The sequence below is a fragment of the Agrilus planipennis genome, unplaced genomic scaffold, assembly GCF_000699045.2.
Source record: "Agrilus planipennis isolate EAB-ADULT unplaced genomic scaffold, Apla_2.0 scaffold190, whole genome shotgun sequence".
Classification (NCBI taxonomy): domain Eukaryota; kingdom Metazoa; phylum Arthropoda; class Insecta; order Coleoptera; family Buprestidae; genus Agrilus; species Agrilus planipennis.
This window is the reverse complement of record NW_020442444.1, coordinates 81782-101314: the sequence shown is the minus strand read 5'-3', so window position 1 is coordinate 101314 and position 19533 is coordinate 81782. Positions and strand designations below refer to the sequence as shown.

The window sequence follows — 19533 nt, the reverse complement described above, 5'->3', positions numbered from 1 at the left end:
TTTAAAGAAATGTAGATTGGTAGTCTGCCCGCTGTGTAAAGGTCAAGTTATACGGCGCGTGAAGCACCTGCCCGCTCTAGATTGCGCCAAACCCGTTTAAAAGAACGTATATTGGTGGTCTGTCGACTGTATAAAGGCCATGTCACATGGCGCGTGGATCGGCATTTCACACACCCACCGCGACCGTGCAAAAGAAGTCAAACAAACCGCTCTGCTCTAGGCTGCGCCGACTTCTTTACACGGAGCGTGGTTTAGCAATCCACGCGCCGTGTAACAGGGGCTTAAGACGCGTCTGCACCCCCACGTTCTAATACGCGCCTGTCTGCTCTAGTCTACGCCGAACCCTTTTAGATGAACGTAGATTGGTAGTCTGCCCGCGCTTGTATTCTCCAGGCTGCGCCGACTTCTTTACACGGAGCGTGGTTTGGCAATCTACGCGCCGTGTAACATGGGCTTAGTAGGGACTTTAGTGGCTGGCAGGAATGAACCGTTCAACAGTTATTTTTTTCGGTGGTTTATTGAAACTTCCTGAGATCAGCCGTTAAAAAAGTAGGTTTTGTTTGAATTTGCTTTCCACATTTGGTGGTTTCGGTTGACTGTTGATCAATAATTTGTTATTCTTCGAAAATACTTCCGTCAGCGGCTTCGAAGTTTCAGTCCCCAAGTTGATAAATTTATTTTAGTAGACATGTTATAGAAAATTGTTGTCCATTAGTTATGTGCGTTTAGATTTAATGATCTTTTTATTTCCAATTGTTCTAGGAGATCTAGACGTTTTGTTGTTTGTGATTGATATAATCACTTAATTATTTAAAATAAATTAAGTTGAAATTAAAATATTCGTTTATAACTAATTAGTGTAATATTTTATTGAAAAATAATATAACAAGTACATAAAATTTAAAAAGCGCACATACTGTATTATATAAGATATCAATAGAATACATCCTAATTAATAAAGCTCAAAATAGTTCTAATAGTAATATATTTATTAATACTACTTTTATGGTCTTACGTAATAAGAGTTAAATAAAAACAAACATTTATTTACATTTGAACCATACGGTTTAAGTACATACATGCACACATATTTATTTATTTGACTATGGCACATTAAACGTGGTCGTACAATTTATAGTAAAAATTTCGATGTGCTTGTTAAACAACTAGACATCTACTTTAAGTGTTTACAAATGTGTTCTTTAAAATAATGGGACAATTTGATGAATTTTCAGGAAGAGAGCATTTTTAAAAAAGAAAAGATGAATTGAAAAAAAAAATAAACATTACGTTATCGACTTCTTTACTTATGTATGGATTTCTTTAACATTTTCGACAATAATTAATTGTAGCTACGATAAATGACAATAAATAATTAGCGTTTTTTTAAGTCATGTTCAAAGAAATGCTTTCGTAGATATGGAATAAAAAGTGTAATTCATCCTAAAATTTAATAGCTACTGTATGTGTTAAACATTTCTTTAATGGTTGGAGTATAGTTGACGATAGTTTCATTTGATATAAGTTGTCTTCGAAACCTGAACTGGTCACATCTTCTAAGAAAAATGAAGTTTCACAAAACCCAGACATTGACGAGATTCATTGCTAAAAGTAAAAATTGCATTATAATTTCCACTATTATAAATTTGCAAAATTAATCATTCTCAAGTACGACTAGGCAATCTACAAAATCGCGTCCTGGCTAACTACACGTTTAGTCAAATCGTAATATACTGATGAGTATTATACTTAATATCCCTATTGATTAGTAATTTAGATAAACGTATGTTATGTATTATTGTTGTAATTTCAAATCAATAGGTTAAAGGCATTTATAAAGGTTTATACAGGGTTGTTACTAGATATGTAAAAAGTTTTGTTGTGGGGGTAGATAGGGATTCATACGTGGTGCATTCTAAAATTATTTTCATTATGTGCAGGGTGTCCAAAAAAACACAAAACGTTTCATAATCGCCCGACTTAACTGTTCCGAATTCATTGTTACGGGGTTAGAAAGAATTGTTTATTAGACATCTCCAACTACCATCAGTAGCTGTCACTGCGTCAAGACAATAATTCACACAGTAGTATTCAGTTAAGAAGTGCAGACAGTAGGTACCAGAAAAGTTAATATAAACTCACTACTTTTCTTATTGTAAATTGTATAATTGTAATTGAGAGGCGGCAGCGGCGGAGGGAGAGAAAGGCTGGCGGCGGCGGAGAGAGGGCAACGGCTATATTAGATGGATATAATGCGCAGCCGCGTGGAGAGCGGAGAGTCCGCTAGAGTCCCAGCGGCGTGTGCTGTGCTCAGCTATTGTTTTCTTACCTCTGCTCTCCACGTGGCTGGGCACCAAACTTGAAGTAAACATGTTGTTGTGATTCGTTTTTCCACTTGTTCACTGAAGTTTCACTTCTACTGTGTGTATCAGCACACATTTCGTTTTTTTATGTATTTTTGGCCTGTCAGATTGTTATAACTGACTGATAAATATTAAATTTGTTATGATCGCTTTCCGTTCTGAAAATGTGTGCTTTAAATGAACACGTCAACAGTTACGTATAGGAAGGTATAATATTATTCGATAGCGAATTAAATTCTACAACTGCTGTTGAAATGAAATATTTAAAGTGAACAAGTTATTGCCGTTTAAAACTTGTATTTATTTAATCATAAGTTTTGGACACCCTGTATACATTAGTCAATTTTTCACAATTGCTATACAAAACTTAACAAAGTAGCAGGCTTTAATTTAAATTTGGTTTTAAAAGCGGGAATGTTGAGAATTTAAAAGTTAAGTTAAAAATCAAAATATTTCAACGGTGAGGTAAGCCTTAATAAATTTCGTTGTTACTTTGATTATAGAATTCAAAAATTTAAAAATATTTATAGGGCATTCCATTTTAAAAAATACAACTTTAATACGTTTTGTGTTTTGTGTCGTGTGATGGTGACCTACGGTTTACCAATGAGTCTAGCAATATCGTGAGGACCAGAATTGGCAATTGTAACTACAGTAAAAGCTCTTCATTTGCGGGGTATACGTTCCATAAATATGCCGCGAATACAGAAACCGTGGATATGGAATGGTAATTAGTATGGAATCATAGGGGATACGTTCTAAGGTTCCAAAATAAAACCAATATGTATCACAATAAAATCAATTTATTGAGAAATTCGCAATTAAAATTAATCGTTATAATCAGCTTTAGACAAGGATTTAAAAAATTTAGTGATTTTTTCCTGTTTTGAATTTTGAATTAGTCCACTCGGTTACATCTTTTATAAAAGTCGTCTCGGCACGTACCAACAGTACATACTCAAAAGATGCCGATACATTAAGGGGATTCAGTAGTACATGCGCCGTAGAGTAAAAACATGCTTATCGGTTTTAGATATCATGTGTTTAATGTTTGGAAGAGGTTTCAAATTTTGTAGTAAGATAGATAAAGCTTTAGTGTCCGACCGAAAGTTCTGTTTCGGTTTCGGTTTCGGTCGAGTTTCGGCAAAAAAACGAGTTTCGGTTTAGTTTCGGTTTCGGCGGCAAACCTGTCGAAACTACGACCGAAACCGAAACTGCGTTCGGGAGTTTTTGCGCTCTGTTTCGGTCATGTTCGGCGCGTTAAATTCCATCCAAGCGAAGTATACTGCACTTACTCAAATAAACATCTCACCTATTTTAAGTATTTTTAAGTATTTCCTTAAATGAGGGGTTGTTATGTTGATTTTGATTTGATTATCAATAAGTGAAAATGTCGAAGACTGCAGAGCTATGTGATTTGAAGATAAAAAAATAAAACTGACTGATTATAATAACGTTTTCTTTATTTTACTCTCAAAACATGATCCTTATAAGGAAGTTTCGGTTTCGGTTTCGGCCGAAACTGAGATCGTTGCCGAAATTCGGTTTCGGTTTCGGTCGTAAAAACCAGTTTCGGTCGGACACTATAAAGCTTTGTTCTAAAGCCTGTCGAAAGCCATTTTTAATTTTTTTAATTTCTAATGAAAATACGTGTCCTACAAGAAGCATCAACTTTAAGCACTTAATGACCATATTACTGAAAACCAAAAACGTACCGAGTTAGTGTGAACCTTTGTTCGTTACCAAAAAAAAAATGACGCAACGTTAAATCACAATGTTTCGAATAGAAACCTACGTTTTCGGAAAAATCCGCACCAGGCACGAGCGGTCTATTACGGTTAATCCCCCTAATAAATGACACCTAATCCTTTTCTGTTTACCGATTGCATCCGCGAATAATGAAATTTTTAGACGCGAATACAGGATTCACCCGCGAATAATGAAAACGCGAATTAGGAAACAGTGAATAAGAAACTTTTACTGTACTGAAATAGGACCAGTTATTCACCGTCTTTGGGTCGGTTTGTCACACCTATTTAGACGGAAATTAATGATGAAAGTGTCGTTGTCGACACGCCTAAAGTTACCAATTGTTAGAGATAGTTAAATTCCAAATTACTCACTACACATTATGATTTTTCTATAGTTAAATACAATTGCAATTTAGTTGTTCCTTACCTATTTAGGAAATCATAGCCGTTGATTCGGCATTGTTGGAAGTAGCATAGCTTACATTTGACGTTACAGTTCGAGGAGTACTTTGTGTAACTGTTTTTTCTTCGTATGGCTTTCCAGTCATCTTGTAATATCTGAAAAGATCATGACTTAATTGTATTTATTCAAACGCGTTGATAAAAAAAAAATGAATTAGTATTTAAATACAAAATGCAAATACTTTTTTGATTTGTTATTTCAATTGTAAAATATAAAATAGATTTCCTTTTTGTATTTTAAATGCTAAATGCAAATACGTATTTTCAAAATACTTTTTTGTAGTACCTATTTAATTTTCTACATTTACTTAAGTATAAGATATTTAATATTGGAGTTTTTCCAGACNACCAATGGTGGTTATTGCACTATATCACCAGCTGCGAAGATTAAGTATGATTAATATTATTCTGTTTTAAGTGATTGAGATATAGTTTTTCTATCTTTAAGTTATAGTTTCTTCAATTCAGCAATAAATATTTTTTCTGTATGCTTCCTTAATTGCCATGGTCACCCGTTTTAATTGAAAAAAAGACACTGATGCCAAAATAGTTTAGAGTGAAAGATCAGAGCCAAAATAGGGTTGCAAATAATTTTATTGATGTAAAATCAACATCAATCGTATTATATCAAAATATTTACAACCCCATTTTGTTTCTGATCTTTTCTTTTTAGCTTTGAGTTTATCTAATAAGTGAGGTTTTTCGAATTGTTTTCTAAGAATTTTCGGTTATACGCATTTATTAGCATATCTTGTAGTTTTCAGTTTTACACAGCTGGCGTATATCAATGTTTTGCGGGTTGTTTTATCGTAATTAATAAAATTTCGTAGTTTCTTGCTAAAGGTAAGTAAGTGGTGATTTGGTAGGTGCTGATATCAATTAAGAACTTCAAAATTCCATGGACCATGGTACTGAACCCGGAAAACAATATCTATCCAATATTTTAGATTATCCATTTCCAAGAAGTTTAGAATTTTTTGGGATCTTTCAGTTAAAGAATTAGAATGTACTCATGGAATGTCTCTTTGTACCCTTTTTAAGCTTCTAATGGCCAATGCGAGCAACTTTCATTTATCATTTTATATAGATAATGTTTGATCGGTGATACTAGCAAAACTTTTAACGGCAAAATTGTATTTTGCATTTTACAAATAGAAAATACGTTTGAAAAAGTATTTTAAATAAAATACAAAATGCTTTTCTCACAAAAGTTTTTAAATGCAACATAAAAATAGGTATTTTTTATTTTGTATTTGCATTTTAAATGTAAGGATTTCAAATAAATCACATCTCTTACATACCTTACTTTACATATAGTCCATACTTTTTTGAAGGCATACACAAAAAAGATAAAGACACCATAACATGCGTTACAAAAGTCTGTGAAGTACCATATCCACTTGGGTGACATGTGGTCCACAAACCGGAAATAAAAAGAAATTACCTCCATTGCCCAGTTTACTCCCATTGCAAGGACAAGTTTGCTGTATAGATTGAACCTTTAAAAAACGATTAAAGGAAAAACAATAAATAATATTGTTGATGATTTAGTTGCAATGATGGGACAAACTCAACAATATGTTTCATCTCAATGATTGACGTATATAAACACAAATAGAAACAATATTACGTACACAATTTACATGAAAAGGCTAGATAATTGTTTTGCGGAAATTACTTATATTTAATATTGAAATTATAGATATTATGTAAATATTTGGTAAATGACCTGAAGATGGGATTGTCAATAAAAAACTTTTGACTTGTAGGATTGCAGACGAATATCATTCCAAAAATTTTTTACTATCTTAAAAATCCTAACTAGCTTTATGGGTAACAATAAAGAGAAAGGAAAGAACCTGTACATAGGACTCGTAGGTTTAGATAAAAATAAAATAAATAAAAACAAGATAGCGCAGGGTTGAGTCGCCTTTAACAAAAATAAGTCATGTCTATGCCTTGGAACGGTTAATTTAGAAATTCGAAAAAAAATATATTATAGGTATATGTCTGGAGCGCGGCACTGTAAATATAGACGGTGGGCGCGGCGGCAAAGATAAGGTTAGAAGCATTCAAAATGTGGTGTTACAGGCGAATGATGAAGATACCATAGATAGAGAAGGTTAGAAATGAAGATGTATTAGAAAGAAGAGGATAACAGAGGTCCTTATAAAAGTCAACGAGAAATAGGCGAGATAGGTTGATAGGATACTTTTTCAGGCATGAAGACATATTAGGCAGAAATAGCAATTAAGAGAAGTAGAGGTTGACCTATATTAGATTACTGTTCACAAATAGTTACGGATGTGGAATATTCTAGTTTTGGGGAAAGGCGAAGATTAGGTCAGGATAGGAAAAGGTGGAGGTGCGTGTTCAACTAGTACTGCCGACCTTATGATGATCATATCTTAAACTAAGTTATGTTATTTTCTCTTTAAGGGTGTAGAATTCAAAAATAGAAAACTTGGAAAGAAATTAAAGTAACCTAATTCAATCCTAACCTACTGTAAGATACATAACCCGTTGGTCCCCTTTAAAATCTCTTTCTTAGTGTTTTACAAAGTCATTTCTATCCTCTCCAACGCCCTCCCCCCTTCCACTACACAATTACCATTTCCTAAGAGAGCCTGCACTGGCTTAAAAACAACAATTTTGTGGTACTAAAGTTCACAAATTGCATCAAGACAAACACAGGAAGCTCCCACATTCATTTAAGCTCCCACATCTACATCTGAAAAGACGAACACAGTTTTTTCGATAATAGTTAAATAATTATACCCTTCAACTTGTATAGATCGTTTGATTGGTCCTCTGTGAAGAAATCTTTGTAAAAGTGTTTTCCTAAGATAAAAAAAATAACAAAATTAACGATTAGAAAAAAAAATTAAAATAAAAAAATCCTAAACCTGCTAAATAAGTATTTTCTTCATTCGATGGGCTAAATGATTAATTACAATCGGTCACTATAAATTTTAAAAGTTTCAAAACACATTCAGGTCTTACATTTTACCAATATTATTACAAAAATCTTACCTTTCTTTCTCATCTTTTCTTAGTATAGCGGTATCCTTTTTGGCTTTCAATATTTTGATTGCTGTGATGGCGAATAAGGTGATATTTATGGTTATCAACACAGTTACGGGCCCATAAAAGTAGATTAGAGATTGAAGATCATCTTTAAAACAGTAAATTACTTTTTAAGTTTTCACGACTTACAATTTTTTAGGGGACACTTTAATTAATAAATCATTTACTTTAATAACTTAGCTGTTAATTCTAAAGGTATAATAGTTAAATGTTTTTTCAATTATATAAGATAGGTCATTTGGGAACTAATAAGATATACGGTTTAATTTATTTGTACATAGTAGTATAACGCATTGTCTCTTTTATTATAGTTTTGGCTTTGTATTAAGGAGGTTGTTTACGTAAAAAAGTCCTATAATTATAAAATTTCAGTATGTTAATTATAAGTCTTAGATACACCTGTATTTGCAAGGAAACTGATGTTGTCCGTGTATTTTCCGAGAAATCGAAGTTCAAAATTTGCTTTTGTAACATTGGCTCTTATGGACGCGCAATCAAAATTATGTATTATATCGAATTTTTTGTTGATAAAAATAGTTTTGCGGCAAAAAAAACTATTTATACTATGTTGAAAATGCTTTTCAAGCATTATACATAGTTACAGATTTTTTTTGTGTCCCGTTCGTGAGAAACAAAGCAATACGAAAAATGATAATTTTCATTTCTCTACAATAAAAAGTATAGATACGTGGCAACATCGCATACATATACAAGAAAATAATACTATACATTTACCTACGCATACTATTAATGAAGTTTGTTACAGACATGTTGGAGAGTGCGCTGTTGCAACGATTGACACATTTTATATTGAAGTGAAAAATTGACTTTTGAATGCTTAGATTTATAGTTAGAAATGTTGAATGGAGTGTGAATGTAATTAATTTGTAAATTAAATTCTTTTAATGAAGTTTCAATCAATCACTAACAAATTATTTAAAAAAATTAAAAAAAAACATTGAAATAGACCTCAGAACACCTAATTTTAATTAAGGTTCCGTACTTCAAAAAAAAAAGTTTTATACTAAACAGCCTAGTGTTCGTTTTAAGAAGTTATATACCCCTTCCCATTATTAGTATGCGCCGTAGCATAATTCGAAATTCAATCATATCTGTCTGCGGAGCTCATTTCTCCACCGATCATCGAGCGAGAACTAGACAAAAGTGTACAGTACCATTTGCAAAATTATTTAAACTGCCTCGTTAAAATTTAAGAATATGCTTTATTTAAAAGCATATTTAGCCAAAAATAATAACAAGTGAATTAACTTAACTTCTACACACCTATAACTTTTGCTTTGTTTTCTATTGTTAATTTATGTAGATACATTTTTGTTTTAAGAAATTGTTAAACATTTTCGTCTAGTACTGTACAGTTCTACCCGATCTCCTAAGACAGCCCATCGAGAGCTCTGCTCGTTCAAGCTTGTTCCAACTATTTCTGTCTTGCTCACGCCTAGTGTGTATTCTTTCTATCTTAGCGCAGATTTTTTCAAGGTCACAATTCTAACATATTGAAATGGACTGTAGGTACATATATATTTGGTAAGGTACGGAACCCAGGTCGTGCAAGTCAAACTCGCACTTGGCATTCTTTATTTTAATTGTTAGAACAACTAATCTTCATGTTAAGTAGAATCTTAACGACCTTCTTGTAAAATGATATGCAATTAAATAATACTGTAGGTGTCTAAGAAAAAGAAATCTACACATAAATCAGATAGCTCACCATTAAACCAACACTGTCGTATTCCAATCGAAGGTAACCAGTTACTTTCTTCCGGAAATGAAAATCTTAAAGCAACAACAATTCCAGTCATTATAAGGGGTACTCCCCACGCGTAAGCGCTGTACGCGAGAAAACGGTTTCTATTGGCTTTCTTACTTCGTGAAAAATTTTGTTGGCCTCTGAAAATAAAAACACATGTAGCACCGCTTAACACGTATGAAGTTACTAATGTGAGACCGGAGATATAATTTCCAAAGTAATTTTCGACTATAAGTTCGAATCTGGCATTAGAATTGAATTTTTTTAGTGATTTTTTAATTTGCTAGTGTTTTTTTAGTGCTAGATTTGAACTCGCGGTCGAAGAATAGGTACGTATTAGTACATAGAACATGGTAGGTAGTCTATAGTTCTCGGTAGGTTGAAAAGAAAAAACACCAAGAAAGTTATCATTTTTAAAGCGAATTTCACTCTCGTTCCAGAATTTCCTTGGCTTATTGAAATTTCGATATGCGAGGTCTGTTTAAAAAGTATCGCGAATTTTGTGTTTTTTTTTAAAAATTATTTATTTATTCATGAATATATACTTTCTCCCCCTTCAAAGTAATCCCCATCATATATTATACACTTGTGGTAACGTTTTTTCCAATCCTCGAAAAAAAAAGTAATCTTGTTCAGCTCCTTCGATGCCGTCAATCGTAACGTAGCGTCGTCCTCTCATGTTTCACTTTCCTTCAAATTCGGGAATAAGAAAAGGTCACAGGGAGTAGAGTCAGGGGAACATGGTGGCTGCGGCATTATTAGTGTGTTGTTTTTGGCCAAAAATTCGCGCACAAGAAACGATGTGGGTCGTTATCATGGAGTAAAAGCCAATTTTGTTCTTCCACAAATCCGGAAGTTTCTGACGGATTGCTTCACGCAAATTGTGTATAATTTGCAGGTAATATTCCTTATTGACCGTTTTACCCTGTGGCAAGAACTCATGATGCACCACGCCCTTCACATTCGACCTAACTTGGCGCGCTTTTTTTTAATCTTGGGTGGTGCGGCAGCTTCCATTGAAATGATTGAGCTTTGGTTTCCATGTCATAACCATAAACCCATAATTCGTCACCAGTTATGATCCTCTGGTCCAAAAGCTCCTTAGCAATGTCATTGCGATGCTGTTTTTGGTCGAAATTGAGCAATTTTGGTAAGAATTTCGCTGCGACCTGTCTCATGCCCAAATCATTGGCAAAAATCGAATGGCAAGAACCAATCGATATAATTACGTCCTGAACTTCTCTAACGGTGATTCGACGATTGGTCAATACTATTTCCTTCAGTTCATCAATGTTTTGTCAGATTTGCAACTCGTTTACAAAATAGAGAGATTTCCAACAGGCGACTACAAAAATGTAGGTATAATTGTGAAGTATGATATTGGCGTTATGTGGGTTTTTAAAGATTAGGGTTGCAGTACTATTATTATTAGTTTATAAATTATTTCCCGACGTTTCACCTAAAACAGGTTGCTTTGAGTGCTAAATATAATTAGGACCGCGCACGAGTCGAGCCGAATCCTGTGGGTTTTCGATCCCCACCAAAGAATACGTGCTCAGTGTGTGGATGTCATCAGTCTATTTGTCCCGATGACTCTTTTAACCGGAGGTCCTTTAGGAAAGTAGGCGCAGTATATATATATTGTCGTCAATTTTTGTACATTTGTGCAATCCACTATCGCCTTTTTTGATTTTCGGCTTTCCTTTTTGAAAATGGAGAGCGAGTTGAGAACACACGCATGCGATGGATGCAAAAAATAAATATCGTCCATGACTTGACAACACATACATTGAGTACGCACGCATATATGCATGTATGTGCTCTCAAAACATGTACACAGCTTTAGCAATTAGCCAGCGTCCTAAAAAGGATACGGTATCCTAAAAGAATGGCGGTAACAAGTACGTACTGTTCGTTTCAAGAAGTTGGAGATTATTAGGATGCGCCGTAGCATAATTCCAAATTCAATCATATTTGCCTGCGTAGCTCATTTCTTCAGCGATCATCGAGCGAGAACTAGACAAAAGTGTACAGTACCATTTGCAAAATTATTTAAACTGCCTCGTTAAAATTTAAGCATATGCTTTATTTAAAAGCATATTTAGCCAAAAATAATAACAAGTGAATTAACTTAACTTCTACACACCTATAACTTTTGCTTTGTTTTCTATTGTTAATTTATATACATTTGTGTTTTAAGAAATTGCTAAACATTTTCGTCTAGTACTGTACATTTCTAGCCGATCTCCTAAGACTGCCCATCGAGAGCTCTGCTCGTTCAAGCTTGTTCCAACTATTTCTGTCTTGCTCATGCGTAGTGTGTATTCTTTCTATCGTCGCGCAGATTTCTTCAAGGCCACAATTCAAACAAATTGAAATGGGCTGTATGTACAGGTCTGACGAAGGAAGCTGGCGAGCGGTCACGCAGGTACTTGCCCATTTATGACTTATTTGGGTAAGTCACTTGGAACCGATACACAAATAAGCTTTCAGTAGGCGTAAATTATGGTATTAATACAGATAGGACAGAAGCGTACTAGAAAATAATGTAAAAACATGACTTATCAAAAAAAAAAAAAATTAACCTATTGCTTTTGTTTTATAGTTAGTTTTCACATTCACTGTCATCATGGGGATCTCTATCACTGTCAGCAACACCAACAATTAGTTCTTCTGTTTGTATGTCTATTACTTGCTCAATGATCCCTACTTTTAAATATTTAATCTACGCCCCTGATAGGAATACTGAAGAATGAGGGCTGCAATCTTTATATCTAAAACTGCCTACTTTTGCCACCGCGCATCCACGCCATTTTAAAATTTCCGCCAGTTTCCAGCGTCAGGCCTGTACTTCCTTGGACTGTCATTTCTTTTAGCAGAATTGTACATTAAACTGATTAAATCAGAGTAAGCTATATTTATAGAAAGGGATACAAAGGGCGTGTCCTAAATTTATCTGCAAAGTTTGTTTCGGACCAACAGAATAAATTGCGTTTTTTGCGGTAGGTACCACCTTTATGTATTTACGAGCCCATTAACAAAATAATTAAACAAAGTTGTTTGGCAAATAAGGTAAACAAAATAATTAAAAAAAAAGCCCTAGTCCATTACTATTTTGTGAAATTAATTAAATTAAGGGAGACGACTACTACTCGCACGCACCTCCTGGTCGTATTATATTTCCACACACGTACATATGTATGTATGCATTTCATCATCATCATACCGTAGTGTCGTTAGTTAGAAGAATTGTCGGACACGCACTTTCATTCGTTCAAATCTTGAGCTAATGATAGACAGTGGCGTAGCAACATTATAGTGGGCTCCATCACAATTTTTTTGATAGCCCCCCCACTTCGTAATCCCCCCCTACTTCATAATCCCCCCCTAATAAAAAACAACAGATATTGTACCCTATACCCTAGACCTGTAGCTGTGTAATAAGGAAACGGACGCATCGGTTTTAGGTGAATTTGTACATTCACAGCAATCTGGAATGAGGTGTGTTTATATGTGCACGTAAACTTCTCAGTTATGATGACAGATTCAAGTGTTTCAAATTTTCATAAACTTGCAGTGTACGTACATCCCATGGTACATCCTTTAATGTGGAAAAGAATAAAGACATAGAGTATCCGATCTGATCTTCATCGTGTTTTATTTAATTTGATTTAGCACGCTGAATACGTAAAAATAATCCGAATTTTTGATTAAAAATTCCAGTTAAACAATAATATTCTTGATATCAAAAGTAGGTGAGTTAGATCCATTCTTTAATTAGACTTGTAATAGTCAACTGATTCCAGAGAGTAGTATCAGAAGAGGAGATAGCCGCACAAAATTTCACTACACATATGCACACTAGAATCATACATATAATGACTACGGTGATTCACTAAACGCTTTGTCAGTAGTGATACATACGAGGTTTTTTCAAAAATTATTTATTTATTCTTGAATATCTATTTTGTCACCTTTAAAGTAATCCCCACCAGATATTATACACTTGTGGCAACGTTTTTGACGTGAGAACGTCTTATAATTCGATGGAGCCGGGCTGCACGCACGAAAAAACATGACTCATGCGGCGTTACCTCGCTCTGAGGCGTTCCATTTAAGGCTCGAAGGGCAAGCGAGAGCGCGGAACGAGCGACAAAGAGGCACAATCGGCCTCCGCGTTCGGCAGTGTTCGATATCTCTCTCTCTTCTACTTGAGTGAGCGATGCGTCCGCGTGGACAGCTGCTATACAATAATACATTTACATGTTTTCGTCAAGTATGAAGTGCAGTGAAAAGTGAATGTGGTGTCAATTGTTTATAGCAACGATAATTGCGGCGATAAAGGTAATGATTCTTTCGATATTTAATATATGTTCAGTGATATATTGTCGAATTGAAGCTACAGTTACAAAAATTTTAATGATGTTTAAAAGTTGTAAATAAAAGTTGTAAAACAATTGCTCAAAGCACATTCATACTTGTAAAAACTATGTACATTGGAAAAAGAATAAATAAAAATTGACATAATTGTATTTATGCGTACAAATAAATGTAACTTGATCAATTCAATTGTGATTTCCATTTACCTCCTTCTCTATATCCATACAAAATATCTATAAAACGAATAAAATTAAAATTTTCTTTTGAAAAATGAAACCATTCCATCAGTATTTTCTTATGACGTTGTCACGTTTAACTATCGTCAGTAAACCGACTTTACAGACAACCGATTTTTTCCAACCTTGTTCAACTCCTCCTTCGATGTCGTCTTTATCTCCTCAATCGTAGCGTAGCGTCGTCTTCTCATGGGCCTCTTCAAATTCGGGAATAAGAAAAGGCCACACGGGGTCAAATCTGAGGAATACTGTGGCTGTGGCACTATTAGTGTGTTGTTGTTGACCAAAAATTCCCGCATAAGAAACGATGTGGGCCGTTATCATGGAGCCAATTTTGTTCTTCCACAAATCCGGGCGTTTCTGGCGGATTGCTTCGCGCAAATTGTGGATAATTTGCAGGTAATATTCCTTATTGACTATTCTACCCTGTGGCAAGAACTCATAATGCACCATGCCCCTGCAAAACCTTTACATTCGACCTAGCTTGGCACACTTTTTTCAGTCTTGGATGGTGCGGCAGCTTCCGTTGGGATGATTGAGCTTTGATTTCCACGTCATAACTAAAAAACCCATGATCACTATTAGTTATGACTCTCTGGAGAAGATTTGGGTCGTCATGGACAGAGTCCAACAGCTCCTTAGCAATGTTAATGCGAAGGTGTTTTTGATCGAAATTGAGCAATTTTGGTACGAATTTCGCGGTGATCAGTTTCATGCCCAAATCATCAGTGAAAAATCTAATGGCAAGAGCCAATCGATATGTTTACGTCCTCAGCAACTTCTCTAATGGTCATTCGACGATCGGTCAATCATCAATCATCGTCAGTTGTTGACGTGCTCGGACGTCCAGAACGCTCTTTGTTGTTCACGGCCTTCTGACAACATTTTGTACCACCGATATACGTTGCTTCGGTCCAAGGTAGCTTCACCTCACCATATGTCACAATTAATATTCGGAATGTGTCCACGTACTTAATTTTGTTTCTCGCACAAAATGTGATACAGATTCTTTGATCCATTTTTTGGAATAGGCAAAATCGAAGACGAGCCAAATCAAGTGCAAGCAAATCAGTTGTCAAAAATTAACTGAACATTCAACATGGCCGAATTTGTCGGTATACGTGAGAGACACCACGAGAGTACCAAGATAACGTCACAGAAATATCGAAAACCGAATTTAAGTAACCAGCAGAAATTCAAAATTCGCGATACTTTTTGAACAGTCCTCGTATAGGTACTGTAATGGTGAGCGCACACACATCGGAATCGGACGGACGAAATAACACGAAAAAAATATAAAATTTATGCAATCATATGGTGTAAAGTAAAAAAATGAAGCAGAAAAATTAATACTTATTTACCCAATTCTCCACATGTGTATACACATGATGTTCAACCAAAAGAACGATACCAAGAAAAAGAAGTAGCACAGTATCCCTGGAAAAGTATAAAATACAAATGTCTTATCATATTCCAATGTGACTTTGTACGAAAACGTCATTGAAGTTGATAGAATTATGATAACAGCTGTAGTCTAATTGGAATGCTAGGCCGTAATTCAGCTCGAATCATAATTCCACCATGGATTCTAGCCGTGAGACGACCATATGTTCTTATGTTGATATTGAAGTTAATTCTTTAGATAAAGTTTTAGTAGGTTTCGAACACAAGAATGAACTTCTATAAGCAATAGATAAATAAGACATTCCATTCGAATATTTCTATTAAAATCGATTCAAGCAATTCCGACAAAATAACCATCGGACTGTTTTCCAGCCCACAAAAACCAAAAAAACAAACATAAAAAAAAGTAACAATAAGTGTTCCTTATTATACTATAAAAATATCACTGATGAACTAACCCAATTGTGATTTATTGAGTAGTATACTTCATTTACTTTCTCTAGCGATGTGCCTCTTCCAATGTCTTGGATGCGCGCTGGCAAAATCGTAGGTAAGGAAGAAAAAAGCTCATTATACTCTCGACTCTTGTTCATTAAACATACTTTTGGTAAAGGTCTAGATGATGGCCCACACCCCCTTCGGGGGGTGGGGGGGATCGAAAGAGGAGGTCTCCCCCACCACTGTACCATAAAAAGTTCGTGGTGGTTTCACCCCCATAAAAAATTATGGTGGTTCAAAGTTAATAAATATGCCAATTTTATACATTTCTAGGCATGTAAATATTTATATAGTCATTCTTAAACAATATTCAAAGGTAAAACTAATGAAAAATACATAAAAATATTGAGATAGTTATATAAAACATTATTTAAATATCTTTATCAATAGGGTAGGTTAGGTTAGGTTAGGGTAGGTTATCGAGTTTTGTTTAAGTGACCACTCTCTTTCGATCCCCCACCTCCACCAGCTTGAAAATAATTTTTTTATTGAATTTTATTTGAATTATAATGTATAAAAATTGTCAAAATAATCAACTTTCAACCCCCATTAAAAGTTATGAGGGTGAGACTGCCGCATTTTTTTATGGGGTTTTACTCAGGTGACCACCCTCTTTCGATCCCCCCTACCCCCACCCCCATCTAACCCCCATAACTTTTTATGGGGGTGACACCGCCACGAACTTTTTATGGTACAGTGGTGGGGGAGACCTCCTCTTTCGATCTCACCCACCCTCACCCTCTTCGGGGGTGGGGGCCATCATCTAGACATTTACCATACTTTTTCATACAGTACCTGCCAAAAGTTTTGTTTAATCATGAAAAGTAATGCGAGTCGAAAACAAGCGTTAAAGCCTTTAATATGTCTTCAAATATAAATAAACATCTCGTTGACATTTTCAGTAGTAAATGCTACCAATAACAGCACATTCGAGCAATGCAATTGTAAGGGATGAAATGGTCAATTTTTCCGTGCAGTACTGTACGGATTATTCGCTCCTCACCGGTTAAGAATTTGACCGAGAGTTGTCTCCTTCCTTTTCTGACCTAGTACTGTTCTTTTCTAGTTTGCGCCCGTCAAACTGAAGGTTACATCGCTACAGAAAGTAAACGAAGTATATTTATTTTATTATTTACTGGATGTTTATTAAACTCAAAACCGAAAAATGAAGAAAAAAATTACTGTTGAAGAAGAAGACTGTACCTATATGAATATGACGAGTACTTATTTATGTACATAAGCTTGTTATTGTTGCTTATTAATTAACTTACCCAAAGCAGTACAGACTGACATCTCGAAATCACTGTGCAACTGTAAAATTATCAAGAACACGTAGGCACAGAACAAGGTAGAAACGTAACACATGAGACACATTCCATGAAAGTTGCGGTTTGGATCCAAAAAATACACCAGGAACGTTATGAAAAGACACGGCAGGGAGATTATCATTCCTGAAAGAAAAGAAGAAAATAAAGCGTTAGAACAAAACTCGGGGTTGGTTAAATTTTAAGTTTGAACCAATTTTTGTGCATGGACCCACATTTTGGCATTTATATGGTAACTTTTTCCTATAGCTTTTTTCGATTGGACCCATATTTAACAGTGCTACAATTTTGAACGGAAGCTTTATCTATTTTTAAACACCCTCCATAGTAACTTAAGTTTAGATGTAACAAACAATATTGTATAAAGACAAGAACACGCTTATTTGTTTGAAAAAGTCTTTGATTAATCTTATTGTTTGGTCACAATAATTGGGTACAGGGGCGCAACAACGTTACAGTTTGACTGGGTGCTCCCATCATAATACTATAAATGACAAAAAAAAAGAAGGTCACCAATATATTGAATTTCTTATAGTTGAAAAGATCGAGTTCGGCTGCTTGAACTATTTGAACCGAACTTTCAAGTTGGGTTATTATCTGAACCGACTGGAATTGACTGGGTGCCCAACCGAATCGAGTGGGTGCCCGGGCACCCATGGACCCCCCTTGTTGCGACCCTGAGTAGGTATATAGCATACTTTTCACCCTGCAGGTTTATTATGGTGTACATCATTATTTAGTGATTTGTTTCTTTTAAAAATTTCAAGAGGGTACAACCTCTCGTTTGTTCTCATCAGAAACTGATGTAGTGCGAATTAAAAAATTAAGGGCTCATGCTACACGGACATGGCCGGATTTTCCCTTAGTGCCGCCCTGGGCACTGTGAAAAATGCCACCCCATTATCCGTATTCTACACAACCGCGATTTTTTTAAAATTGGGAAGTTATTGATATCAAAACCAGTTGATTCGTTCGAGAATATTGTTGACGAAAAGTTTCGAAAAAAATTTTTTTTTTTCTATTGAAACGAAATTCGAATTCCTAGTAAAATCGGCATTTGGTACTCAGCTATCTGTTTGTGCGTTTCAAACGTTAATAAACGCCGTGGATCGTATTTAAAAGATATTTTTGCCCAAATATTGAGAAACAGTAATTTGAAATAATTATCGGATTTTTGGCTCTAAGAGCTTAATCACATGCAAAAATCTATATTTTCGAGTAATTTGAGCTTGAAAATAACGAAAAATTTGAGGAATGGCCTGTCGACTGTTTCAGATAAATACACACCTTTATTAACATTTTTGATAGCCCAAAAAAATCCCGAATTTAGCCGCCCCTGGGAAATTTCCGCCCTAGGAACTAACCCCTAGTGCCCCTAACGAAGTCCAACACTGCACACGGGTCTTTTTTATTTCTAAACTTGACCAAATTAGCTCCTAAAAAGTCACTAATTTCGGCATTTTCGAAATTCGTTTTGTCCATTATACACGTATATATTATGTTCTGTTAACTTCACGGTTTTCGTTTAAATGCGTGTTTACCATTAGGAACGAACAGTTATTGCAGTTTTCAAGAAAAGCAAATAAAAATAGAATGCAAATTATTCTGTGAACGAACGAAATGGCATTTTTATGTAGGTTGTTTTGTAATTCCGTGGATGAATGTGTGGATTTTCCTACAAATGATAGACTTAGCGATATCAATGGTTAAGGATACTGCAATTTTCAAAGAACCTTGAAAATGCTAATACTAATTTACAATTACTAGTTATTTTTATGTTATAAAAATATATTTAATCATAATCGTGATTTCATTTTTCTTATTTCATGAAATTTGCATAAATAAATATGGATGTACACAGCTTTAGCAATTAGCCAGCGTCCTAAAAAGGATACGGTATCCTAAAAGAATGGAAGTTTCAATCAATCACTAACAAATTATTTAAAAAAATTAAAAAAAAACATTGAAATAGACCTCAGAACACCTAATTTTAATTAAGGTTCCGTACTTCAAAAAAAAAAGTTTTATACTAAACAGCCTAGTGTTCGTTTTAAGAAGTTATATACCCCTTCCCATTATTAGTATGCGCCGTAGCATAATTCGAAATTCAATCATATCTGTCTGCGGAGCTCATTTCTCCACCGATCATCGAGCGAGAACTAGACAAAAGTGTACAGTACCATTTGCAAAATTATTTAAACTGCCTCGTTAAAATTTAAGAATATGCTTTATTTAAAAGCATATTTAGCCAAAAATAAT

At 34.8% G+C, this 19533-nt stretch overlaps 1 protein-coding gene across 7 annotated transcripts in view; it reads right to left on the bottom strand.

The window, feature by feature from the left end:
* Positions 1 to 843: 843 nt before the first annotated feature.
* The window catches only part of LOC108738325 (G-protein coupled receptor Mth), a 58959-nt gene continuing 40269 nt past the window's right edge, over positions 844 to 19533 (bottom strand). For 6 of the 7 annotated variants that reach the window (XM_018471701.2, XM_018471700.2, XM_018471704.2 and 3 more), the window contains 8 exons: positions 17221 to 17400; positions 15409 to 15484; positions 9393 to 9571; positions 7610 to 7751; positions 7355 to 7417; positions 5878 to 6075; positions 4542 to 4672; positions 844 to 1605 (listed from right to left, as the gene is read on the bottom strand). In XM_018471701.2, the coding sequence (XP_018327203.1) occupies positions 4546 to 4672; positions 5878 to 6075; positions 7355 to 7417; positions 7610 to 7751; positions 9393 to 9571; positions 15409 to 15484; positions 17221 to 17400 (965 nt within the window). In that variant the 3' untranslated portion in view covers positions 844 to 1605; positions 4542 to 4545. The remainder of the gene's footprint in view (positions 1606 to 4541; positions 4673 to 5877; positions 6076 to 7354; positions 7418 to 7609; positions 7752 to 9392; positions 9572 to 15408; positions 15485 to 17220; positions 17401 to 19533) is intronic. The other variant, XM_018471706.2, reaches the window with a different exon arrangement.